At 36.2% G+C, this 27,448-nt stretch overlaps 1 protein-coding gene across 1 annotated transcript in view; it reads left to right on the top strand.

Annotated features, from left to right (window-relative positions):
• The window catches only part of DNAH7 (dynein axonemal heavy chain 7), a 246,606-nt gene that overhangs the window by 96,861 nt on the left and 122,297 nt on the right, over positions 1-27,448 (top strand). The window contains exons 25-31 of the mRNA XM_082397280.1: positions 2,523-2,691; positions 5,337-5,439; positions 5,560-5,687; positions 12,744-12,956; positions 15,502-15,600; positions 19,483-19,731; positions 22,309-22,458. Coding sequence (XP_082253406.1) covers positions 2,523-2,691; positions 5,337-5,439; positions 5,560-5,687; positions 12,744-12,956; positions 15,502-15,600; positions 19,483-19,731; positions 22,309-22,458 — 1,111 coding nt within the window. The remainder of the gene's footprint in view (positions 1-2,522; positions 2,692-5,336; positions 5,440-5,559; positions 5,688-12,743; positions 12,957-15,501; positions 15,601-19,482; positions 19,732-22,308; positions 22,459-27,448) is intronic.

The raw sequence follows: 27,448 nt of genomic DNA on the forward strand, positions 1-27,448 counted from the left end.
AAAGTTACTATTTTTCATCCAGTTTAAAACATCCCTTCCCCTCCAGCTCGAGCTTGACTCAAGCTCATGGCCTGCATTTAGGAAGGTAAATGTGGTCAATCTTTTGTCATTTTTGTCCCTGTCCTTTGCATTCATCCCTCAATAGCTCATCTTTTAGCTCCTCTAGTGTTGGGGGTTGATGGAGGAGAGAAGGAAAGGGAGAGGTAGGTTTATAGGTGACAGGTGTCTTGGGTGACAACTATCTCTTGGCTGTTTAGTGCCTTCCATGATGGCACAAGTCTAGATGTACCAGATCTCCCAGTGGATGTTTATGTGGGTTCTTTGGGAGCCTGCAGTCACCTGCTTCTCCCACCTGCAGAAAATGCCTTCTCTGGCTGGCTGCTGGTGACTTTTGCTTCAGCCTTTGCTGAGGTCCACCACACACTGACCCTCTTCCTGGGGTCTCCTCTGATTCTACATGGGCCTCCTGCACAGGGTCCCATTCAGCTTGACTCAAATCTGGCTCCCTTCCAGTGGGATCTAGATCTGGCCAGATGATACACACATTTGTTTTGCCATCCGTAAGAGTGGATCTTTCTTAACGTCCCTATTTTCTCCTACTCTGCCATCAGGAGAAACTGCAGGCATTCTCTTGACTTTAAATATTTTAAAGCTCTCAGCTTGGGGTTTTAGTCAAAATTCTAGCACAGAACGATCTGTGTTTATATACTGTTACACATTTTTTTACAACTAATATTTATGTAGGTTTACCAAAAATTTTATTATTGTCTTTACTCGCCATTGCTTCTTTCTTTGTCTGATTTCTGGTTTAATTTTTCTCCTTACTAAGCAATAGCTTTTAGTAATTGTTCAAGTGAGGCTCTGCAAGTAGTGAGCTATACCAGTATTTATCTAAAATTGCCTCTTCTCTTCTTCTTCTTTTTTTTTTTTACTCTTCACTAGATTATTAAATGATAGATTAGCTAGGTGTAAAACTGTAGATGAACAGTAATTTTCCCTTAGCTCTCCAAAGATATTATTCTACTGGCATTCATCGCTCTGGCTGAGTATTCTGTTATTCTAATTATTATTCCTTTATAGGTAGTTTTCTCCATTGTAGTTTCTAAGGTTTTCTCTTTATTGTTGATGTTCACTGGATGTTACTAGATGTGGATGAGTTTTTATTTATCCTACTTGGGACTTTTTCAATTAATATCTTTAATTCTGGCAAATTCTTAGCCATTGTTTTTTGAATTTTGCCTTTTCCCCATTCTCTTCCTTCTTTCTTCTATGTCTTTAACTTTTCTTATAGTTGACCTCTCTCCCTGGGTGATTTCCTCATATTTATCTTCTAGTGTATAATTCTGTTTCTTTAGGTTTTCTCTGCTATTTATTCTGTTCACTGAGTTTTCAAAAGTTCAGTGATTGTATTTTTCATTGCTAGGTTCCAAGTTGCCTCTCTTATGAAATTGGCTTCTGTTTTTCCCCACAATTTTCTGATGTGTATTGCTTTTTATTTAAAATCTTATTTTAAAAAAACCGCTAGGATACCAAAGAAGGCAGAATGCCGTATGTGTAGTAACCCTCCCAGACCATTGTCCAACTGCCTTTGTCACTGCAAGTCTGATTCTTAATTCTGATCTCTCTTTCCAGTTTTAGCTGTGAGCTAATTTTAGTAGGGGTTGTTTCCCCGTGTAGTCTTACATTTTCTCAGCTGTGGAGGTGTCCATGTGGAGCAGTTTTACATTTATCTCTGTGCAGGGCTCTAGGGTTTTCAGAACAAAATTTTAATGTTAATTTCTCATTTTGAGTTCATGTGCCCATCAGTAATGGAAACTGGATCCCACCCTCTGTGAAATGTAGGTTTCTCGTTGGGCACTGTATGAAGGGTAAGCTTCCTGTCTCTTCCTTAGTTGACTCTTCTTTGTCTCTTGAATAGGTTGCTGGAGTAATTTTAGTTCCCATTTACACACAAGGCAGCCTTTCAAGTCTTCTAGCTTTAAATAGTGAATCCATTCCAGCTCCTCAGCTTGCTCAGTTCTAAGGATTTATTTTCTGTTTCAATGTGAGTATAAATACACTTGTGTTTATATGCAAATTCCAAACCAATGTGCACCTCTACAGCTTTAGCACCTAATTACTTTTCCAGCTATGCATTCCCTCTTCATTGATAATTTCCTTTTCATTTGTTCAAAAATGGCTATATATTTCAAAAGTTGTTATATTTTTCTTTTATGTAGCATTTCCATATGCTTGCAGTAGGGGGATTGGGTGACTCAGGGTCAGCTGAATTCTCCGTATTGACCAGAAGTCAGCACTGAATTTCAAAAGTGAATTTGTTCTGCTTTTGTCATATATACAGCTATTCAGAAGTAAAACATAATAACAGACAAAGTAATGCCCAAAGATTTTCATAGGCTAGTAGGAAGGAAGGAATTATTGACGAGGAAGTGGAAAATTTGGCTCTCAGCTTAAATTTTTCCTCTTTTCAGAATGTATGTAAAAATCACATTATTCAACAAAGATTGTTTATTATATTTCAGAACCTTATTTGGAGCCCTTCATCTGCACCTTGGAGGAGCACCTGAGGGGCCAGCTGGAACTGGAAAGACTGAAACTACAAAAGATTTAGCCAAAGCTGTAGCCAAGCAATGTGTTGTTTTCAACTGTTCTGATGGGTTGGATTATCTGGCTTTAGGAAAATTCTTTAAGGTTTGAGTTGACTCATCATTTGCAATATGATAACTTCTCAGAAAGGCTATTTATAATGAAATATAATTTGATGCAAGTAAAAGATTTACTGTAGTTTAAGCAAAGTTAAAATTAAAGTATTATCTCAATAATTCTCAAGAGAAGTAGGGTTATATCAAAAGCTTATTTGAGAAGGAGCTCTACCTCCAGTCCTTGCTATAATGGGTCAATATTACTGATAGAAATGAATGAGTGGTGTCCCTCCAGTATACTGGACAGCTAAAAGTTTGAGAACCACTGCATCATGTAAAAATTGTGGTATCTAAAGACTTCTTTGTCCCGTAGATCTTGTTATTAACAAGTTAATATTAAGTTTATTAATCATTAACAAATTCAATGATTTACTTTTATAGACACATTCTAATTAATCTTTTTGGTGAACCTGAAATCTTTCTTTTGTTTTTTTGTTAATCTTTTTGGTGAACTTGAAATCCTTCTTTTGTTTTTTCTTATTCTGAGTCAGATTCCCACTCTTATGAGTCTGTAAGATAGCAAAAAGGGGAGTTAAAAGTATGAAGTCCCTAAGTTCATCAGTGTAACCTATGAACATCTGGTCATTTTAGTGCTTTGTTGCTACAGCCTGTTATTCCTTAAAATATTAGGTGGTACAATTGACCACAAAATTATCCCTGTGGGATTATGGGCTCTACTTATTTGTTTATTTGATTTCTATTTTTCTATACTTTTCAAAGTACATTTTAAAGAGTCTGTAATCCTTTTCAAAAGTATCTCCAGAAAAAGTTAACATTAAAAAAAAAATACACAAACTAACAAAAAGGAATATAACAACCCTACCCCATACAGTAAACTATTCCTCCCTGAAGTATGGCCTAGTCATTTTATAATAGATTTGGAGCATAAAAAGTCTCTACATTTGTGATGCTGAAACAATTAAAAGAAAAGAAAAGAAAATATTATAATGAATAACATACGAAGAAAACATTTGAGTGGCCAGTAACTATTTTAATCATCCTCTATCATGATATACAACCTTGCTGAAATGATTAAAGAAATAAACAGCAAATCTAAAAGATTCTATGTGTAGTTTGAATAGCCACTATATTCCTAAATGTTTAAAGAAAAGTCTGGTATGTGCTACGTTTTCAAATCTATATAATGATATTCTTAATTCTTTGATATAGATTCATATACTTATTAAATTTGATTATTGATAAGTATTGATCATATGGACACTTTGTGTTAGGATCATGCTGAATAATGGGGGTACAAAATAAAAAAGACATAGGTCTTACTACTAAGAACCTCACAATCTGTATAACTGTTTGAACATGTGACTTCATAAGCATTCTGTTCTGTGATTTCTAATCCTTTTATTTTATCGTTATTAGATTTCTAAGTCATAGTCTCCTCTAAATAATGAAAATGTACTACTCTTTGATTGCATGCCATTCATGTTTAATCCAGTGTGTTTCATTAGATTGAACTGTACACAAATCCAAGGTCAGCCACTATTAGATGTATGGCATTGTACTAATTATTGATACTTAACATCTTATGTGATATAGCCTTAGTTTCCTTGCATAAAAGATATACACAAAGTGCCATGCATCATGCCTGGCATATACTAGGTGCTCAGTGAAACACACATACATACATATGCAATCTATAGAATGTACATTCAATGACTATTTTTGCATTGATTTTTTTCTTAAACATTTGAGTTTGTTTCTATTATATCTCTGAAATTTAGAAATGCTTAATTCATAAGTGCTTTTTTTTTTAAAAAATAATTATTTATTTATTTATTTATGGCTGTGTTGGGTCTTTGTTTCCATGTGAGGGCTTTCTCTAGCTGCGGCAAGCGGGGGCCACTCTTCATCGCGGTGCGCAGGCCTCTCACCATCGTGGCCTCTCTTGTTGCGGAGCACAGGCTCCAGACGCGCAGGCTCAGTAGTTGTGGCTCACGGGCCCAGCTGCTCCGCGGCATGTGGGATCTTCCCAGACCAGGGCTCGAACCCGTGTCCCCTGCATTGGCAGGCAGACTCTCAACCACTGCGCCACCAGGGAAGCCCCCTTGCATTGATTTTTTTAAAGTTAGTCCACATTTGGACTCAGCTACTCAAGCTTGATTTTCCAGTTTTTCCTTATGACCAAATGGCACATACTTATGAGGTATCTGTGAGTTAGAACTGCAGGCTAGTGCCTCAGACGATGTTAGCTGGTCATTACGGTGCTCAGGCTAGAGAGTAGTCTCATTGGCAACAGAAGTCATCTTATTTAAAGGATTATTACAATCCATTCTATGGAGTCCATAAGGAAAAAGCAAATAAAAATCAGCTTGTAAATAAAAAGTAAGAAAGGCTATGAAATTTTAGATATACATCTAAATGCCAAAAGATATACACAGAAAGTAAAAAAAAAAAAATCAATTGGAAAATTTTCCAGTTGATTGAACTCTTGATTCATGCAGAATAATGAATTGGTAATAAAAGAATAAGCCGTCTTTAAAACTTTAAAGATAAAGGTGAATAAGCAATTTCCTTGATAGGATATTAAATCCGCGAAAAGATGAGGTGAAAATACAACATTTCAATGTAATATTTAATCAGAGAAAATTGAAAAATTTCATTGATCTTTTCTCCCAGGGACTGTTATCTTGTGGAGCCTGGGCTTGCTTTGATGAGTTTAACAGAATTGATTTGGAAGTACTGTCTGTGGTTGCTCAACAAATTCTTACTCTCCAAAGAGGTAAGGGACTAGTTTATCTCTGCATTGTGTGAAAACAGTAGAAATATAGGAGGTAATGAATGGCATGAGTCCCATTTATATGTGGAATTGCTAAGTCATTTCATTCTTGATTACTCACAGGTATTAATGCAGGTGTGGATTTACTAGTGTTTGAAGGAACTGAACTAAAACTTGACCCCACGTGTGCTGTCTTTATAACAATGAACCCTGGATATGCTGGGCGATCAGAACTTCCAGATAATCTGAAGGTACAGAAAAGGCAATTATATCATCTGTTTCCTTTCTGTGATTAACACAGTTAATATATAAAAAGAAAGCACATGCTGTTCTTGAATTTTATGTAAAATTTTTGCTTTTAGATGTTATATTTTAGACAACTGTTTTAGAAAATAAGTTTAAAGCTTTGAGCTTTAAAAAATAAATATGCAATTTCCAAAACTTCTATTTTAAAATTAGTGGTAATTATACAAATTAGAAAACATAGGAAATATTGAAAAAGGTACCCATTCTACTGCTTACTGTATTGTATTCCTCAATTTTAAATGCTGAAATCAGAAAATTGTGAATACTGAGGCTTTTTTCAAGTTAATATTATAATATGAGCATTTTCCTATCTTTATGAACATAATTCAAACTGTAAATAAATTTATTGAACTGTGCTTACTGTTTGACATTTAGCTTGCATTTAGTTTTCCTTCATTATAGATAATATTGCAATGAACAATTTTTACTTAAGGCTTTTCTCTATTTTAAGATACTTCCTTAGGAGAGTCATAAGACCAAGAGCTGTGTTGCTAAATTGCCTTCCAACAGAGTTTGAAACAATTTATATCCCATATCAATTCTCAGTTCTCCTTAGTACCCAGCAGTAGTTTTTTGTAAGAACAAAACAGTTTGCTAATTGAATAGACTAGAATCTTCATTTAAAAAACAAACTTCTTTGATTATTAGTGAAATATGACATTTTCCCCATATCTTTGTTAGACATTTTATATCCTTTTCTGGTGAATTGCATGTTTATGGCTAGCACATAGAGAGAAAATGTTGAAGAATAATGCAGCGGTAATTGCAGATCCAAAACCAAGTCTTCTGACTCTAAATCCTGCATTCCTTCCACTATCCACATTTTTAGAACGACAGCTTCTCAGACTAGTTGAGGTACTTTTCCATCGAAAACACTTTTGATTGGACTCACTGCTGCCAAGTATTTTTGTGGTATTTTTATTCCATACACTTTTATATGTTAGACGTGATGTTTTAGTACTTTGCCTTTGTGAAGGATGGTGTAACTTAAAAATAGAAACTGGTAAATCCTCCTTCATCTAAGAAGCATTTTGCAACTTTTTATTGGGATACACATTTGGAAAGCTCTTTTCGTAGCAGTACTTTTATTCACTCATGTTTTCCTTTTATTCAGTAGGATCAATCTGAATACATAAATATTTGTAAAGGCAAACATCTGCGAGTAGCTAATCATAAAAAGCTGGGACCAGCATTGGTTGAGTCTATTAATGCCCCATGCAGACTTTTCCATTTTATTTATTGTGCGTGTTAAAACAGTGTCAAAATATTCACCTTGTGGTTCTTGGAGTATTTTCCTTCTATTTTAGGCCAAAAACTGCTCTCAAATTCTGATAGCTTTTTGTTGTTTTCGTTGTTCCTTTTGTGCAGTCTTCTTGGTTAGAGCTGCTATAGGATATCTGTTTTCAAGTACATATGGAAATAACTCACAATTTTGAAAAAATGTCTTAGTCAGAAATGAAAGATAGATAGATAGATAGATATACTATTTTTTTAAAGCCTGCTGAGGCCCAGAGAGTATTATCATCAGTCTTCAGAGTCATCCTCGAAGCTTCCCTCTTCTTCACGCAGTGATTCAGCCGGTTACCAAAACCCGCAATCCTATTTCATAAAAGTCTTATTACCCCTGCTACTCCCGTCCAGCCCCACGGCCACACCTTGCTCCCAGCCCTCTTCAGTCTTCTCTTGCCTGTCTTACTGCAGCAGCTCACCTGTCACCAAGAGTCCCTACTGAAATTCATTATAATGAACTCCCCATTGTAATGCTACCTGTATTGTCAGAAGAAATCTAATCGTATAATTTCCAGACTTAAAAAACCACCGGGCTCCTTTTGCCCACAGGAAAAAAATTCAAATTTCTTGGCCTGATCTGCAAGAGCTTTGGCATTAGACCCAGTTGCGTCTGTACCACCAGCTCCCTGCATCTCCTTGTCACACAGGCCTCACTGGCCTCTGAAGGTCCCATGCCTTTGCACATGCTGTTTACCCTCTCTTGAGTGCTCTGCTAAACCACCACTGTCCTGCCTGACCAATTCATACTCATCCTTTAAGCTAGCAGTGAGCCACCAAACATACATACAGTTCAGATAAGACCATGTGCGTCCAGCCCCTGGAGCTGGCAGAGGTTTACAGCTGCATCTTTCTATCCTGCACGTGTCCATGGGTTCTTCAGGGACTCCTGTTAGGTCTCTCCGCTTGGAACTCCTGAGACTTTGAGTGATGGAATCTGTTTCTCCAGTTGTCATTCCCTCCACTCTGCGTGGATCGCTGGTGGGTGATTCCATGCAGATTTTTGCTGTTGGAGAGCTCTCACTTTGCCAGAGGGAATCTTGGGGAGGACTTAAAATGTCCCCAACTTGGCTCTCTCTCCCCCTTATCGTGTATATCTCATGCATCTTCTGTCCCAACAGACTGTGGGAGTGAAGGCCACTGTGATCTTGCTTCCACAGGCTACTTTTGCTTTCTCGGGCATGAGTCAGGCACCAATCTATATTCCCCCGCAATAGGGCAATACCCATCAAACTCTTACTGAACTTGGGAGTGAGGAGGGGGTGCTTATGGAGACTCACAGCATAAGAAAACCTCCCTTCGATGGAAGTCTTTTCACAAATCCTCCCTCCTTCCTTATTCTCTCAAATGCTTTATGATCTACAAGTAAATGGGAAGGTTCAAGAATTGTGTATATTTCCTTTGTAAATTATTGGGCAGATCATGCATACTTCGGTAACTGATATGTATCATGTCATGCAGAAAGACTCAAGTTTTGACATCTTGTACATCTAGATAAAACCTGCATAGTAGAGCAATTTCTTAAACACATCTCCACTTTAGAGAAGCTATATTTAATATTAAAACTATTCTGAAGAATCAATAATCATTTCAGAATAGTTAAATGTTAGAAGCAATGGTAAAATAGGCTTATTCTATTTTTTAAATTGAAGTATAGCTGATTTACAATGTTGTGTTACTTTCTGGTGTATAGCAGAGTGATTCCATTTATATATACGTATATGTATGTGTGTATTTATATATCTTTTTCATATTCTTTTCCATTATGGTTTATTACAGGATATTGAATATAGTTCCCTGTGCTATACAGTAGGACCTTGTTGTTTATCTATTTTATATATAGTAGTTTGTATCTACTAATCCCAAAGTCCTAATTTATCCCTCTTCTCTCCCCTACTCCTTTCCCCTTTAGTAAATGTAAGTTTGTTTTCTATGTCTGTAAGTCTGTTTCTGTTTTGTAGATAGGTTCATTTGTGTCATATTTTAGATTCCACATGTAAGTTATATCATGATATTTTTCTTTCTCTTTCTGACCTATTTCACTGAGTGTGATAATCTCTAGGTCCATCCATGTTGTTGCAGATGGCATTATTTCATTCTTTTTTACGGCCGAGTAATATTCCATTGCGTATATGTATATATACCACATCTTCTTAAACCAGTCATCTGTTGATGGGCACTTGGGTAGCTTCCATGTCTTGGCTATTGTAAATAGTGCTGCTGTGAACATTGGAGTGTGTGTATCTTCTTGAATTAGAACTTTCGGGTTTTTTTTCCCAGATAAATGCCCAGGAATGGAATTGCTAGATGATATGATAACTCTCTTTTTAGTTTTTTGAGGAACCTCCATACTATTTTCCATAGTGGCTGTACCAATTTACATTCCCACCAACAGTGCAGGAGGGTTCCCTTTTCTCCACACCCTCTCCAGCATTTATTATTTGTAGACTTTTTAATGATGACCATTCTGACTGGTGTGAGGGGGTACCTCATTGTAGTTTTGATTTGCATTTCTCTAATAATTAGCGAAGTTAAACATCTTTTCAGGTGTCTGTTGGCCATATGTATGTCTTCTTTGGAGAAATGTTTAAGTCTTCTGCTGATTTTTTAATTGGGTTGTTTGCTTTTTTTGTTATTGAGTTGTACGAGCTGTTTGTATATTTTGGAAATTAAGCCCTCGTTGGTTGCATTGTTTGCAAATATTTTCTCCCATTCTGAGGGTTGTCTTTTCGTCTTGTTTATGGTTTCCTTTGCTGTACAAAAGCTTATGTTTGCTTATTCCCATTTGTTTATTTTTGCCTTTGTTTTATTGCCTTGGAGACTGACCTAAGAAAATGCTGCCATGATTTATGTCTGAGAACGTTTTGCCTATGTTTTCTTCTAGGAGTTTTATGGTATCCTGTCTTATATTAAAGTTTTTAAGCCATTTTGAGGGTTTTGTTTTTGGGTGTGTGTGTGTGTGTGTGTGTGTGTGTGTGTGTGTAGGATATGAAGGCAGTGTTATAACGTCATTGATTTACATGTGGCAGTCCAACTTTTCCAACACACTTGCTAAAGAGACTGTCTTTTCTCCATTGTATATTCTTGCCTCCTTTGTCAAAAATTGACTGTAGGTGTGTGGGTTTATTTCTAGGCTCTCTGTTCTGTTCCATTGATTCCTATGTCTGTTTTTGTGTCGATACCATGCTATTTGATTACTGTAGCTTTGTAGTATTGTCTGAAGGCTGGGAGGGTTATGCCTCCAGCTTTGTTCTTTTTTTCTCAGGATTGCTTTGGCAATTCTGGGTCTTTTATGGTTCCATATAAATTTTAGGATTATTTGTTTTAGTTCTGTGAAAAATGTCATGGGTAATTTGATAGGGATCACATTAAATCTGTAGATTGCTTTGGGTAGTATGGAAAATAGGCATATTCTAGATCTTCTGATGTCACAAAGTCAGTAACATGATCCATAACTTTCCACAGAGTAAGTAGCATGAAACACCCTATTAGTACAGAGAAAAAAAATGAACTAGATCCTGAATCCTCCATTTCACTCAACTAATACTTAGCTAATTCCTGAACAGGTCACATTTATGAAATCTATTTCCAATCCTTAAAGGAAGAAATGGTAAGAAGTTATTGCTTGAGATTTTGTTGTTGATGTTGTTCTAAAATGTAGTCCTTTGGAAGCATACTCTAGGAAGTGTATGTAATTCCTTATGTACCGCCCTTCTTCGTCCACTCTATAGGACAGAAGCAATAAAATAACTATTCTCAATCATTTATTTCTGCTGAGGTAAACATGGAGGGTAATACTCACATTGATTACATGTACTGGAATTTATTCAAGCCCTGGCAGGTTACCTGGATCTATACCCTCCCATTTTTTTTTTTTTTTTACACTCAAGAAAGTATGCCATTGGTTAACCCAGAATCCAAATTAATTTTTTAAAGCACTAAATTACCCTTAAACCTACTGCTATTACTGAAAAATTATTTCTGACAGATCCCAAACCGTATCATATCAGTATTTCACACACTCTGTTTGAGAATCAATGAATGAGAATGTCTACCACCATAACAGTTTAGGCCTAAAAAATATTTTGATGAGGATGCTTTTCTCTGTGATAAGTAAGAATCCATGATAACTCCTTGAAACTTCTGTACCATACTTTATTTTTTGTTCTCTTGGCCACTGATATGTCTGTTTCATGGTGTTCCACAACCACTTTGCTAATAGTGCTAAGAGAATGTGAATAGGAATTTGCAAAGTACCTGGTGTGTCAGAGACCTGACACACAGACCTGGACGTTGATCCTGAGGTAGTAGCAATTTGTACTATTGTAGAAAGATTGTATCACCCTAACCTAGCCATTGACCAGCTAACTCATTTGTTAATTCATTCATTCTCTATTTTATTCATTAAAAAATAGTTGTTGAGAACCTACCCTTTAAAAGAGGTACCATGTGTATAGTAATTCTCTTGCATTCTTTTTTCCCAGGTATGTAGTGGTTTAGAGCACTTGCTTAAGCTTCTCTGTTATGAATTATTTGCTCATGCTATATACTTTTAACATTTTATTCTTGCCTTTCTTGAATGGTAACCTTATCGATAAAATAGCAGTACTAAGGCCTCTAGCTAGTAATTAATGTAACACATTGGAAGGATCTTGCTTGATGCAAACCTTTTATTCTCAACTTTAGTGTCATAACAGATCACTTAAGCAAAATGTCCTCATTTTCTATCTGCCTTGTGTCTTCGGTAATTCAGCTAATTCCCAGCAGGTATTTATAAACTGTCTGAACTGTCTGAATTATAGTAAATTGTCATTTACTATAATTATTATTCACTATCTGAATATGATTATCATTTTTCTAGAACACTGTTGTTCTCCTGCTTTAGTACAAGAAAGCCATGTTTTCATGTATGAGCTATTGAAGTAAATCCTGACACATACTAACATTTTAAACTTAAATTTTCTTCTTTATTCTTTTAAAATCTATTCAGTTTTCTATTTACTTTCCATCACACAACATTTATTTGTCCCACAATATTTAAAATACTATGAGGAAAAAATTATCTTTAGAATTTGGCAAATTGATTTATCTCTAGTAATAATTATCCAGGACTTGTTTTCAGTTTCTTCCCTTTATTATGCTTGGTGAAAGACTGACATGGTGACTGCAGACTCAAAAACGTTAAAAAGTATCTCAAAATACATCATTTATGTAACATAGTCTTGTTATTAGGGGATACCTGATGAGACCCAAATCATTTAATTAAATAGATGCCTAGAGAGCTTCACTTGAAGCCCAGTCTCCCAACACCAGGCACTTTCTCACCAGCCCAGATGAGAAGCCCGGCTCTTGGACATCCCAGCAGAGTCTGCTTTTTCCCTATAACATGTTACTTCCCACAAAAAATAGAATGTAATGGATACTTAACACTTAAGTAAATTAATAATTCACCAAAGGTCTAGGTATGGTAGAAATTTGAAGCGTTCTCAAAGCATAATTTAAGGAAACACATTTATATAAAAAGTTAATGATCTATTTATTATATAACAATAACAAGAAAGCACATTTTAAAGTGTTTTTATCTGTATGATCTGGCTACTGTAACTTAGTATTACTGCAGAAAAGCTATAACATTGTAACATGCTATGAAGGAAAGAGGAGGCTTATCTTCATGATGGTCTTGTTCAAAAAGCACCTTTTCTCCACTCCCATAGGCACTCTTTCGGACAGTAGCAATGATGGTGCCTGATTATGCCATGATTGCCGAAATAGTCCTGTACTCCTGTGGCTTTGTCACAGCTCGGCCACTGTCGGTAAAGATTGTGGCTACGTATCGCCTGTGTTCAGAGCAGTTGTCATCACAACATCACTATGACTATGGAATGAGAGCCGTGAAGTCAGTGCTCACCGCAGCTGGGAATCTAAAGGTAGAAAACGCAAGTGGCTTCTTACTCATTCATTTCCTGTTTATACATCTCAGGACCATGTGTCTTCACAAGAGTTACACTAACTGGTCAGTTTCATCAACTGAAAAAAAGTTCCGTTATCGTACTAACATAATTAATTATTTGCACACGTGAAAAAAGACATTTTATGATTTGTAAAACCTTAGACATGTGATCAGTGATTTGAGTTCCATTCCACAATTTTAACTGTATGAAACTAAGTACTACTGAGGAGTAAAATTCCTTGCTGCTGAGAAATACTTGAAAGCATTTATATATGAACATATATCCTGAATAGCTTTAAAAGAAATAATCTATGTATAATTAATAAATATATACAGAAGCCCCTAGACATTGTTACTTAATATAATTACACAGTTGCAGCCAACTGTAGACTAGCAGTAATAGATTTGCAATATAATGTTTGCATTTTAAGATGGTATAAATCATAGCTATATTGATAAAAAATCAAAATGTTTGAAGACTTGGGTAATTTTTCATTGAAAGTCTTTTGCAGAAACATAAAATATAACTGTACATTTGTTCTTTATCAAAGTAAGCAAGATAGGCTATAATTAACAGCAAAATGCAAACTGTGGCTTTGGAGCTTATAAAATTTTCATGTTCATGACTGCAGAAGATAAAGATTTTGAAGTATATCTTGTGTGATTAAAAACAATGGCATGCATTTTAATCTTCTATAATAATGTTACCAAGAATTCTGATATATGGTGGTGATATTCTGTTTCACATTAGCCTAACATGACTTCAAGTCATTGGTTTTTTTTTTTTTGTAATAAACAAATGCAACTAGAAGCAACAATTTGTATTAACCTGGCATGTCATGATTACATTGTGGTCAGATAATGGGAAAGAAAATGCATTGTCCTAGTGTACGTCATCACTGACACCTTGACTATGGAATTGAGCTATTAAAGTTATGCAGCAAATGAATCCTATCATTCTTTGTCAAAAGCTAATTGAAAATTGTTGAATGTGTTGGCTTGAATATTTTGAAGTTTGTTTCTATTATATCAAAAAGCAATTTAAACATTTGCTTTAAGATGATAGCCTCTCAAATAACAAAAGAGACTTCTGACACTTCATAATTTACATGTGGATAGGTTGATCCAAAGTCCATATGAATAGGACTAGCTTTGGCTTTGGAGGCCCTGGAAATTTAGAGACAGCTAAATTGATTGCCAGGCATCACTGACTTTGTAAGGTTAAAGCCAGTTAAGTAGGAGCATGGGATTTATTAGAAAGATTCTAGAGAAAAAAGAAGAGGGTTCTCGAAAACTAAATGCATGATGGTAGGAGAAACCGTGGAGTAAGATGTTGAATAAAGTATAGAAGCTGGGAGAAATATTTCTGAGTTCAGACTTTTTTGTGAATTATTGAACCATCTTATGGACATGAGCAACAAGTTGAGGGTTCAACCAGATTTTTAGTAAACTCTGGGTCTACCACAGATTTTTTCAGAATTTAACATAAGTTTTCTGAAGCACCTTCTACTTAAGTGACTTAGTGTATTAACGAGCCCTCTCCACTCTGCCTGGGGATCACACTCAAGCACGCTGGTACTAAGCGTGCAGCCAGCAGGCAGCGCGTTACTCTGCCCTCCCACTTTCTATCAGATGAACTGTTCCTCACCCAGAGCCAGGTGGCTTGTTCCCAAAACTTTCTGAAGCCAGTCGGACATGTTACTGTCGTTATGTCATTTAATTAATTGTCAATGAAGTTGATGGTATATGAGCACGAAAAGAAGAGTTTTGTTTTTATGAAAACTAAGTTCATTGTTTAAGAAAGACTCAGTAAAGATGAAATGCTAAAAAAAATGACTTTGAATTAGATATGGATAAGAAAAGTGAATAAAACTGGGAAAAAAACCTTAAAAATCTTAAGGATGCTACACTTAGATTGTCTCCCAAGTATCTTTGAAGAGCATGATCATCTTTAAAAAACAAATCCAAAACACAACAAAACTGGACAGAGCAGGTGATTCATTATTGATGCGTTTTTTTTCCGACAAGAAAAATGGTCCAGAACTCTACCCTCAGAAAAAAAGCCTTGGCACCAAAATATGGGCAGACTGAGTGAATGTTTATATGTTTTAAATGCAAGTGCATCTTTTAAAAATGATTGCCCATTTTTAGTGATTATTTTCACTTTACCAACCCACTGCTGGTCTTGAATGCATAGGACAAGCAAGCTCTTACCCAATATAGAGGCAATGGCAGCTCCCAAACTATATGGAATTCATGGCCAATAGCTTTTTACCCAGGGCATCTGTGAAAACGTAGTTAGTTCAACTTAGGTTTTCATTATAAACCGGTAGAAAATTCAACAAGTATAATCATCAGTTTCTAAGATTAATAACAGTCCAATTAAATGAAAATAAGTAAGAACAACACTTTTGCATGGGCTTAAATTGCCTCTGGGGCCTGGTGTTTGTGTGTGTGTGTGTGAACATGTAGGGGGTGCAGTTAATAGCTTCAGATGTCATTATGAGCATATTTTCTTTCAGCTGAAATATCCAAATGAAAATGAAGATATTCTTCTGCTTAGATCTATTATTGATGTAAATCTACCAAAATTTTTATCCCATGATTTACCACTCTTTGAGGTAAGAACATTTATTATTACAATGTATCAAAACTCTTCTAATAATGTATTTATCAAGCGTCCATGGTTGCAACTCCCTGTGAGAAACTTCCACTACAGAAAACGATGATATGGCACAGAGAAACATAGATCATTCTGTTTTATTTGAAGTGTGTTTAGCTAGCTTTGTTGTTTTGGATAACTTTTAACAACTTGGGATTTTTAAGTTGCACCTTTTCTGCAGAATATAATAAGTACACAAAAGTTACAAAACATGTTTGCTTATAAATTTCACTAAAATTTCCTTCCTGGAGGAAAGTAATTGGTCTAACACATCACTGAATCCCTTGCACAGAATGGATACTTGGTAAATGTTTGTCAAATTAATGATTGGAGAAATAAAAAAAATAAATAAGCTTAATTTCTTTAGAAGAATACAATGGCTTTTATGAAATTCTTTTTTTCAGGATAATTTAAGAACTAGGCTTCATAATCTTGCTGCATTTTAAAAATTAAATTATAAGTAGTTGAGAAGAACTATTAGAATGATGGTTAAAGTTCCTGTTTTGTCACGTGATGTCATTCTTTTCCTTTTCCCGTTCTCAGGTAGAAGAAATTGGGGGAGGGCTTGGGAGTGGGCTCCTGACACACGGTAGACGTTGCTCTCTCTTGTAGCAACCATGTTTCATCACTCTGAAAGGGACTTCCCTTAGTATTTAGAGTTGACAGTGCTAATGTTTTATAGATCAAATCTACAAGGAATAGGTTCAAATTTTCTTCTTAAAAATTTCCCTCAGTTTCTTTGGTACTAGTACGCTGTACAGATTTTCCAGGAGTAAAAGCTATATTTATTTTTATAAAGTGGAAGTGTACCTCACCTAGTTGTATTCTCATACAGCTGTGTATTCATTCAGTGAACATTTATTGAATAATATTAAGAATAATATTTCTTAAATGGGGCGTAACTGGCATTTTCAAATAGGACAGTTCCGTGTTGTGAGAGACTGTCCCATACGCTGCAGAACACTTGGCATCCCTCCTTCCCCAGTGTCTCTGGACTCTCCCAGTGTGAGAACCAGAAGGACAGCTCCACATATTCCCAACTCTCTACCTGGCGGGGGAGTGAAGGGAACTGGTCTTTGTTGAGAACTACTGACTACCAGATATGATCTGGAATTATCTGCTTCTTTCAAGGTTAACCATAAATAATTTGAACAATCTGAGAAGATATTTTTGTTTACTTAGCAAACACTATGCATTCACAGTGGACCAGACCTTATTCTAAGAGTTTTATGAATAGCAACTTATTTAATACTCATAAGCAGCCAACGGGGCAGGTGCTATTGTTATCCCCATTTTACACATGGTGTAACTGCGGCACAGAGATGATAAGTAACTTGTATTCATGGCCAGTATATGAGGGAGAGAGGATTCCAGCCACTCAGCTAGGCTGCAGAGTGATCTTAAAGACCCTACTGCGTTGCCTTTTTCTCTCCTTTGCCCCAAGGAAACTTACTGCTCCAGTGAACTGGTATCAGTTTATCCATAACAGTATTTAAAGGATTAAATTTAGGGGTGATTAAACTGGTAGTTTGTCAGTTCTAAGGGATAGCTTGAACGTATGCTTTCATATTAAGCTCTTCTGAATTTTCACTTTTATCTTCAGAGTAAAAAGAATAGCTGTATTTCTCACATAGGTTGCTATAATACTTATGAAAAAGCCTTAGCAGTTTATAAAGGGATGTTTCTTAGACCTTGAAATTAACTCTATATATTCATATACACTAAATATGGAAGTAGAATTCTTTCCAATCGTACATTATATGATTGTATTCATTTCCTAAAGCTGCCATAACAAAGTACCACAAACTTGGTGGCTTAAAACAATAGAAATTGATTTTCTCACAGTTCTGGAGGATACAAGTCTGAAATAAGGTGTTGGTTCCCTCTGAAGGCTTTAGGAAAGAATCCTTCCTTGTTTCTTCTTGGCTTCTGATGGCTACTGGTGATCTTTGATGTTCCTCGGCTTGTCATTACTTCAGACTCTGTTCCCATCACTAGATGGCCTTCTTCCCTGGGTGTCGTTGTGTCTGCATCTTCCTCTCCTTTCTGTTATAAAGACACCAATCACTGGAGTTGGGCTCCAGTATGATCTCATCTTATCTAATTACATCTGCAAAGATCTTATTTCCAAATAAGGTGAGATCCTGAGGTTCCAGGTGCACATACATTTCTGAGGGACGCTAAGCTGATTAACACACTACCCACTACAATGATTAAAATACCATCGAACTAATTTTTGTATATGGTATGAGGCATGGATGGAAGTTCATTATTTTGACAAATCCAGGTACTCTAGCATAATTTGTTCAAGACTATTTTTTTAATCCTTTTCTCTACGGGATTGCCTTTGAGTCTTTGTTGAGAATGAGTTGTTCCCATGTGTGTGGGTCTATTTCTGGTCTCCCTATTCTGTTCCATTGATACATTTGTGTATTTTTATACTAATGTGACCCCATCTTTAGAATAAGCCTTCAAATCAGATTGTGTTCATCCTCTAACTTTTTAACTTAAAAAGATGTAAAACTGCAACATCTCTGGAGGAAAACAAGAGAAATCCCTTGTGAATTTGGAATAGGCAAAAATTTCTTAAATATAACACCAAAAGCACGATGCATGAAACAATAAATTCATAAAATAGACTCATCAAAATTTAAAAGTTTGCTCTTTGAAATACACTGGTAAGAGAATGAAAGACAAGCTAGAGACTAGAAAAAAATTTGCATGTTAGATGTATGATGAAGGACTTGTATGCAGAATATTTAAAGAATGGTCAAAACTTACCATGAAGAAAATAAACCGATTAAAAATAGGCAAAAGATTTGAACAGACATTTCACTAAAGAAGATACACATATGGCACACAAGTACATGCAAAAATGTTACTCTTTGGGAAATGCAAATTGAAGCCACAACAAGATACTGTTACTTGTTACTATGGCTAAAATTAAGAAGACTGACCATACCAAATATTGAAACTCTCATACGCTGCTTGGGGGGATGTAATATAATAATACAACAACCTTGGAAAGCAGACAGTTTCTTAAAACGGTAAATACACACTCACCATACTATCCAGGTATTCCACTCCTCATTATTCACCCGAGAGAAATGAAAGCATTTGTCCATACAAAGACTTGTATACACATGTTTATAGTAGCTTTATTTATTTCCCAAACTGGAAACAATGAAAATGTCCATCAACAGGAAAATGGATTTAAAAACTGGCACCTCAATACAGTGGACTACTTCAATGCAATGAACTATTGATATATGCTGTGAAAGGTGTGAATTTCCAAATCTTTATGCCAAGTGAAAGAAGCCAGACAAAAAATAAAGTAGTACATGTAATGTGTAATTTCACCCATAATAAATTCTAGATAATGCAAGTAAAAATAGTAACAGAAAGCAAATCAGTGTTTGTTGGTTGTCTGGGGATGGAGATAGGAGGTGGCAAAGAGAGGAGAGAAGGAGGATTATAAAAGGCCACAAGGAGACTTGTGGCTGTGATTGGTATGTTGATTATCTTCATTGAGTTGGTGGTTTCACTTATCAAATTGTACCCTTTAAATATAAACAGTTCACTGTATGTCAATCATAACTCTATGAAGCTGTTAAAAATACTGAACTATTACTCAATGGCTCTATTTCCATCAATGTTAAATACAAGGATGTGAGAAATTTTATCAAGTTTATGTATGTCTATATGTCTATATGTATATGTATATATACATATACACATATACATACATATACACATGTACATACATATATAGAGAGAGAGAGACAGAGAATATGAGAATGTATAGATAGATAATATAAATTCCCAAATCATCTATCATTAGGGAATTACTTCAGATTTGTTTCCTGGGGTGAAATTACCAAAACCAGATTACAATGATTTGCTGGGAGCCATCAAAGACAACTGTGACTCCATGAATTTGCAAATGACCAGATTCTTTTCTGAGAAGATTCTTCAGATATATGAAATGATGATTGTGCGTCATGGCTTTATGATTGTTGGAGAGCCATTTGGAGGAAAAACCAGTGCCTATCGTGTCTTAGCTGGAGCACTAAATGATCTATGTGAAAAGGTAAGTGTGTTATTAATGCATTAATTTATTGATAATCAGCTTTGTGCAAGATAGAATGTATGGTCATTTAAAAGGGTACTTTAATGCAGCAACTTAAAATTATGAAAATACAGAGGAAATAAAATTAGAAAAGTAATACCAAGCAAGTAGGAAGTTCAGTATACAAAGGGTATGCCACAGATTTGCCTCAAGCCCTTTTGTTTCTTTTTTAAAAAAGTTTAATCATAAAGGTAACACGTTCATTGTAGAAAAAAGTCTGAAAACATGAAAAAACCTGACAGTTTTCTTTTCTATACTTTCTTAGGAGAGGATTTTTTATTTTCTTGTTTAGATTTGTAATGCAAACTTGTTAGTGGCTGCTAGGGGTACTGAACTGAAGTGTGTGTGTGTGTGTGTGTGTGCATGCGTGTGCGTGTGCATGCATTATATAATACATGCATATGTAAGTGTAGTAAATAATGATGATTATATTATTCAAAATTCCTGTCCTACACATCTCAGTTTGGTCTACTTTGATAGGCTAAAGGAGTGAGGCTGTTTTAAATTCTCCAACTAATATTGCATTTCTGTCTACTTACCTTTGTATTTCAAATAGTTCTTGCTTCATATATTTCAGTATTTGTAGCCAAATGGGATTTGTGATCATTACATCTTCATTGTGGAGCCTCCCTTCAGCTAGTATAAAATTATGTACTTGTATTATTTGCCTTGGATCCCCTGTGTCTAATTTCAGTATTGCAACCCCTGCTTTCTCCTTGCATATATATTTGCCCATGTCTTTAATTGTGACTCTGGCTGTCACTGTGATTTACATTTTTATGGAGAGTAATTAGTTTTAACTTGTTTTTTCTCCAGTTTGGCCTTTATCTTCTCATAGGGGAATTTTAATTCGATTGTATTTATTATCAAACAAACTGATACGTACTTATTTCTGTCACCTGTTCCTTTATGGTTTTATCCTTTCAGGCTGTTTCCTTTCTTCTCCTCCCTTCCTTTCCCTTTATCCTTCCTGCCTTCCTTTCCTCAGTTTTTGTTTGCATTTTTCCTATTTTGTTGTTTTATAGGGACTAATTTTTTGCTATAAAAAATAAGTCTCTAAAAGAGCCAAATGTGGTGCCACTCAAAGATTAAAGAAGATGAAGGTATGAGCATGTATTCTGGTCCAATATAAAGCCCGAAAGTGATTCATTATCAGGAAATTCTAAGAGTGACGTTGTGGTAATGTAAAAGGGGCAAGACTCCGTAGCCACTGCTTGCAAGCTGTAGCTGCGCACTAGCTTTGTTGCATTTGGGGCAAACACCTTGCTTTAATGGCAGCAACTTTGTTCTGACTAAGATGATAGAACTTTCCCATGCTTCTGAATTTAGGATGACACATCGTTATTCCCTTCCTGGGCACAGAGAAGAAAACAAAGACCTTGAGCTTTTTTTTTTTTACTGCTTCACATTATTATTCCCACATGTTTTCTTCAGTTTGGTACTTCATGTCCCAAGCTCCAGTGGTGGTGGACAGAAAGCAGTGTGGGAAAGAGTTGAACTTGTTATGTTATATAAAAAAGAAATGATTGTGAATAAGTAGAGCACAGGCGATTTTTAGGGCAGGGGAACTATTCTGTATATATTGTAATGGTGGATACATGACATTATGTATTTGGCAAAATCCATAGAAGTGGCCAATACAAAGAGTAAACCTTAATGTAAACCATGGGCTTTAGTAAATAATAATGAATCCATATCAGTGGAGGAATTGAGGAATCATAACAATGTACCACACCAATGCAAGGCTTTAATAGTAGGGGAAACTGTGTGTGGGGGGCGGGAAGATGGAGGGAATATATGTGAATCTCTGTATATTTTCTGTTCAGTTTTTCTGTAAACCCAAAGCTACTCTAAAAAAATAAAGTCTATTAATTAAAAACTTAAAAAAGCCTATGCCCCAAGGGTATTAACATCTCTCATTAATTCCATATACCAGCTTTCAAGGTTCTGGTGGAAACTATCAGCTTACCAATATTAATTTTTTCACAACTTGAGAATGGTTCATATTTGCCTATATTTAAATCATTTAATTTTATCTCAGAGAATGTTTTGTAGTAAGAATCAACCAGTTACAGCCCGTGGGCCAACTTCAGCCCAAAGCCTGTTTTTGTAATGCCAGTGAGCTTAGAATGGTGTTAACATTTTTAAGGTTTGTAAAGAAAAACAGAAAAGAACATGTAACCTGTTGACCTATCAATAGTAAATATTATATGCTTTTGACCAACATTTGCTACTTTATTCCTAAGTATCCTATGAGCTCTTAAATCCTATTGTAAATGGTATTTTTAAATTTTATTTTTCAGTTCATTGGCATTATAGAAAATACAATCAATTTTTGTATAATGACTTCGCTGCAGACTTGTTAAATGAACTCTTTACTTCTGGTAGTTTTTGTGTAGAATCTTTAGGGTTTTCTACATGCCCAATCATGTTTTCCATGAATAATGACAGTATTAGTTGGAGTATTATTCTTTTAAATAAATAAAACAGTATTATTTATTCCTTTAAATAAATAAATCTTTTTTTTTTCCTATTAAGGGGTTAATGGAAGAAAACAAGGTTCAGATTACTGTTTTAAATCCTAAGTCTGTCACCATGGGTCAGCTGTATGGACAGTTTGACTTAGTGTCCCATGAGTGGTCCGACGGGATCCTCGCTGTCAGTTTCAGAGCATTTGCTGCTTCATCGGTAAGTGCTAAATAACACTTTTCAATGCTATGAGAGTTATGATTTTTTCAGTTGTTTCAAGTAAACATTTGTATTTGTAGCTCAAGGTACTTATTTAAAAGAAATTACTGGGATCCTTGAGGCGCCGGCCGCCGCCCCAACCAGCGTCTGAGCCAAGCCCCCGCGTCCTTCGCCTCCGTGTGCCCATGGCCTTTAAACTGCCGGTTCCTCGGCTGCGGGCGGGGGCGCTGAGTTTCCCGCTGGGAGGTAAAGTGGCCCCCCTTTACCTCCCAGATGCCACAAGGAGACAAGCCTCTGGGCCCTAGGTACGCCACCCTCGCCCTACACGTGCCGGGGCGAGGCCCTCGCGAGGCCGAGGAGGTGGAGCGCTTTCCGCTGAGCGCAGTGAGTGGGGCGTGGTGCCTTGTCTCTTCTCCCTCCACAGGTGAGAGAATTGAGACAAGGAAATGATATGCCCTGCTTGGTATAAATACAACTAGATATAAACTGCAGGAGGCCAAAGTACATCATCTCTCTCGTTCAGTCCTGTATCTTGAGCAGCTAATACTGTCCCAGGCATATGCTTTGCTTTTACCATTTGTCCTAGGGTTCTGTCTGTCCGTTTTTTTGTTTTTTATTTTTAAGTATAGTTTTTAACGCTTGTTATCATTGGTGGATTTGTTTTTTGGTTTGGTTGCTCTCTTCTTTCTTTCTTTCTTTTTTTTATTACTTTATTTTTAATATTTAAAAAAATTTTTTATCTTAGTAACTTTATTTTATTTTATATATTTTTCTTTCTTTCTTTTTGTTTTTTTCTCCCTTTTCTTCTGAGCCATGTGGCTGACAGGGTCTTGGTGCTCCGGCCAGGTGTCAGGCCTGAGCCTCTGAGGTGGGAGAGCCAAATTCAGGGTATTGGTCCACCAGAGACCTCCTGGCTCCACGTAATATCAAGTGGCGAAAGCTCTTCCAGAGATCTCCATCTCAACACTAAGACCCACCTCCACTCAACGACCAGCAAGCTACAGTGCTGGGCACCCCATGCCAAACAACTAGCAAGACAGGAACACAACCCCACCCATTAGCACAGAGGCTGCCTAAAATCCTAATAAGGTCACAGACACCCCAAAACTACCACCAGACATGGTCCTGATCACCAGAAAGACAAGATCCAGCCTCATCCACCAGAACACAGGCACTACTTCCCTCCACCAGGAAGCCTACACAACCCACTGAACCAGCCTTACCCACTGGGGGCCGACACCAAAAACAGTGGGAACTACGAACCTGCAGCCTGCGAAAAGGAGACCCCACACACAATAAGTTAAGCAAAATGAGAAGACAGAGAAACACACAGCAGATGAAGGAGGAAGGTAAAAACCCACCAGACCAAACAAATGAAGAGTAAATAGGCAGTCTACCTGAAAAAGAATTCAGAGTAATGATAGTTAAGGTGATCCAAAATCTTGGAAATAGAATAGAGAAAATACAAGAAACGTTTAACAAGGACCTAGAAGAACTAAAGAGCAAACAAACAATGATAAAGAACACAATAAATGAAATGAAAAATTCTCTAGAAGGAATCAATAGCAGAATAACTGAGGCAGAAGAACGGATAAGTGACCTGGAAGATAAAAGAGTGGAAATAACGACCGCAGAGCAGAATAAGGAAAAAAGAATCAAAAGAATTCAGGACAGTCTCAGCGACCTCTGGGCCAATGCACCAACATTTGAGTTATAAGGGTCCCAGAAGAAGAAGAGAAAAAGAAAGGGACTGAGAAAATATTTGACGAGATTATAGTTGAAAACTTCTGTAACATGGGCAAGGAAATAGTCAATCAAGTCCAGGAAGTGCAGAGAGTCCCATACAGGATAAATCCAAGGAGAAACACGCCAAGACACAGATTAATGAAAGTATCAAAAATTAAATACAAAGAGAATATTTTTAAGGCAGCAAGGGAAAAGCAACAAATAACATACAAGGGAATCCCCATAAGGTTAACAGCTGATCTTTCAGCAGAAACTCTGCAAGCCAGAAGGGTGTGGCAGGACATATTTAAAGTGATGAAAGGGAAAAACCTACAACCAAGGTTACTCTACCCAGTAAGGATCTCATTCAGATTTACAGATAAGCAAAAGCTAAGAGAATTCAACACCACCAAACCAGCTTTACAACAAATGCTAAAGGAACTTCTCTAGGCAGGAAACACAAGAGAAGGAAAAGACCTGCAATAACAAACCCAAAACAATTAAGAAAATGGTAATAGGAACCTACATGTCGATAACTACCTTAAGTGTAAATGGATTAAATGCTCCAACCAAAAGACATAGACTGGCTGAATGGATACAAAAACAAGACCCATATATATGCTGTCTACAAGAGACCCACTTCAGACCTAGGGATACATACAGACTGAAAGTGAGGGGATGGAAAAAGATATTCCATGCAAATGGAAATCAAAAGAAAGCTGGAGTAGCAATTCTCATATCAGACAAAATAGTCTTTAAAAGAGAGACTATTACAAGAGACAAAGAAGGACGCTACATAATGATCAAGGGATCAATCCAGGAAGAAGATATAACAATTGTAAATATTTATGCACCCAACATAGGAGCACCTCAATACATAAGGCAAATGCTAACAGCCATAAAAGGGGAAATTGACAGTAACACAGTCATAGTAGGGGACTTTAATACCCCACTTTCCCCAATGGACAGATCATCCAAAATGAAAATAAATAAGGAAACACAAGCTTTAAATGATACATTAAACAAGGTGGACTTAATTGACATTTACAGGACATTCTATCCAAAAACAACAGAATACACTTTCTTCTCAAGTGCTCATGGAACATTCTCCAGGAGAGATCATATCTTGGGTCACAAATCAAGCCTTGGTAAATTTAAGACAATTGAAGTCGTATCAAGTATCTTCTCTGACCATAATGCTATAAGACTAGATATCAATTACAGGAAAAAAATCTGTAAAAAATACAAACATATGGAGGCTAAACAATACACTACTAAATAACTAAGATATCACTGAAGAAATCAAAGAGGAAATCAAAATATACCTAGAAACAAATGACAATGAAAACACAACGACCGAAAACCTATGGGATGCAGCAAAAACAGGTCTAAAAGGGAAGTTTATAGCACTAGAATCCTACCTCAAGAAATAAGAAACATCTCAAATAAACAACCTAACCTTACACGTAAAGCAATTAGAGAAAGAAGAACAAAAAAACCCCAAAGTTAGCAGAAGGAAAGGAATCATAAAGATCAGATCTGAAATAAATGAAAAAGAAATGAAGGAAACGATAGCAAAGATCAATAAAACTAAAAGCTGGTTCTTTGAAAAGATAAACAAAATTGATAAACCATTATTAGCCAGAGTCATCAAGAAAAAAAGGGAGAAGACTCAAATCAACAGACTTAGAAATGAAAAAGGAGAAGTAACAACTGACACTGCAGAAATACAAAGGATCATGAGAGATTACTACAAGCAACTATATGCCAATAAAATGGACAACCTGGAAGAAATGGACAAATTCTTAGAAAAGCACAACCTTACATGACTGAACCAGGAAGAAATAGAAAATATAAACAGACCAATCACAAGCACTGAAATTGAAACTGTGATTAAAAATCTTCCAGCAAATAAAAGCCCAGGATCAGATGGCTTCACAGGTGAATTCTATCAAACGTGTAGAGAAGAGCTAACACCCATCCTTCTCAAACTCTTTCAAAATATAGCAGAGGGAAGAACACTTCCAAACTCATTCTACCAGGCCACCATCACCCTGATACCAAAACCAGAAAAGTCACAACAAAAGAAAACTACAGGCCAGTATCACTGATGAACATAGATGCAAAAATCCTCAACAAAATACTAGCAAACAGAATCCAGCAGCACATTAAAAGGATCATGCACCATGATCAAGTGGGGTTTATCCCAGGAATGCAAGGATTCTTCAATATACCCAAATCAATCAATGTGATAATCCATATTAACAAACTGAAGGAGAAAAACCATATGATCATCTCAATAGATGAAGAAAAAGCTTTCGACAAAATTCAACACCCATTTATGATAAAAACTCTCCAGAAAGTAGGCATAGAGGGAACTTACCTCAACATAATAAAGGCCATATATGACAAACCCACAGACAACAACGTCCTCAATGGTGCAAAACTGAAACTATTTCCACTAAGATCAGGAACAAGACAAGGTTGCCCACTCTCACCACTATTATTCAACATAGTTTTGGAAGTTTTAGCGACAGCAATTAGAGAAGAAAAAGAAATGAAAGGAATCCAAATCAGAAAAGAAAAAGTAATAATGTCACTATTTGCAGTTGACATGATACTATACAAAGAGGATCCTAAAGATGCTACCAGAAAACTACTAGAGCTAATCAATGAATTTGGTAAAGTATCAGAATACAGAATTAATGCACAGAAATCTCTTGCATTTTATACACTAATAATGAACAATCTGAAAGAGAAATTAAGGAAACACTCCCGTTTACCATTTCAACAAAAAGAATAAAATACCTAGGAATAAACCTACCTAAGGAGACAAAAGACCTGTATGCAGAAAACTATAAGACACTGATGAAAGAAATTAAAGATGTTACAAACAGATGGAGAGATATACCATGTTCTTGGATTGGAAGAATCAACATTGTGAAAATGACTGTACTACCCAAAGCAATCTACAGATTCAATGCAATCCCTATCAAACTACCAATGGCATTTTTCACAGAACTAGAACAAAAAATTGCACAATTTGTCTGGAAACACAAAAGACCCCGAATAGCAAAAGCAATCTTGAGAAAGAAGAACGGAGCTGGAGGAATCAGGCTCCCTCACTTCAGACTATACTACAAAGCTACAGTAATCGAGACAGTATGGTACTGGCACAAAAACAGAAATTTAGATCAATGGAACAGGATAGAAAGCCCAGAGATAAACCCACGCACATATGGGCACCTTATCTTTGACAATGGAG

Source organism: Balaenoptera borealis, assembly GCF_965194805.1.
Source record: "Balaenoptera borealis genome assembly, chromosome: 6".
In the NCBI taxonomy this organism is placed as follows: domain Eukaryota; kingdom Metazoa; phylum Chordata; class Mammalia; order Artiodactyla; family Balaenopteridae; genus Balaenoptera; species Balaenoptera borealis.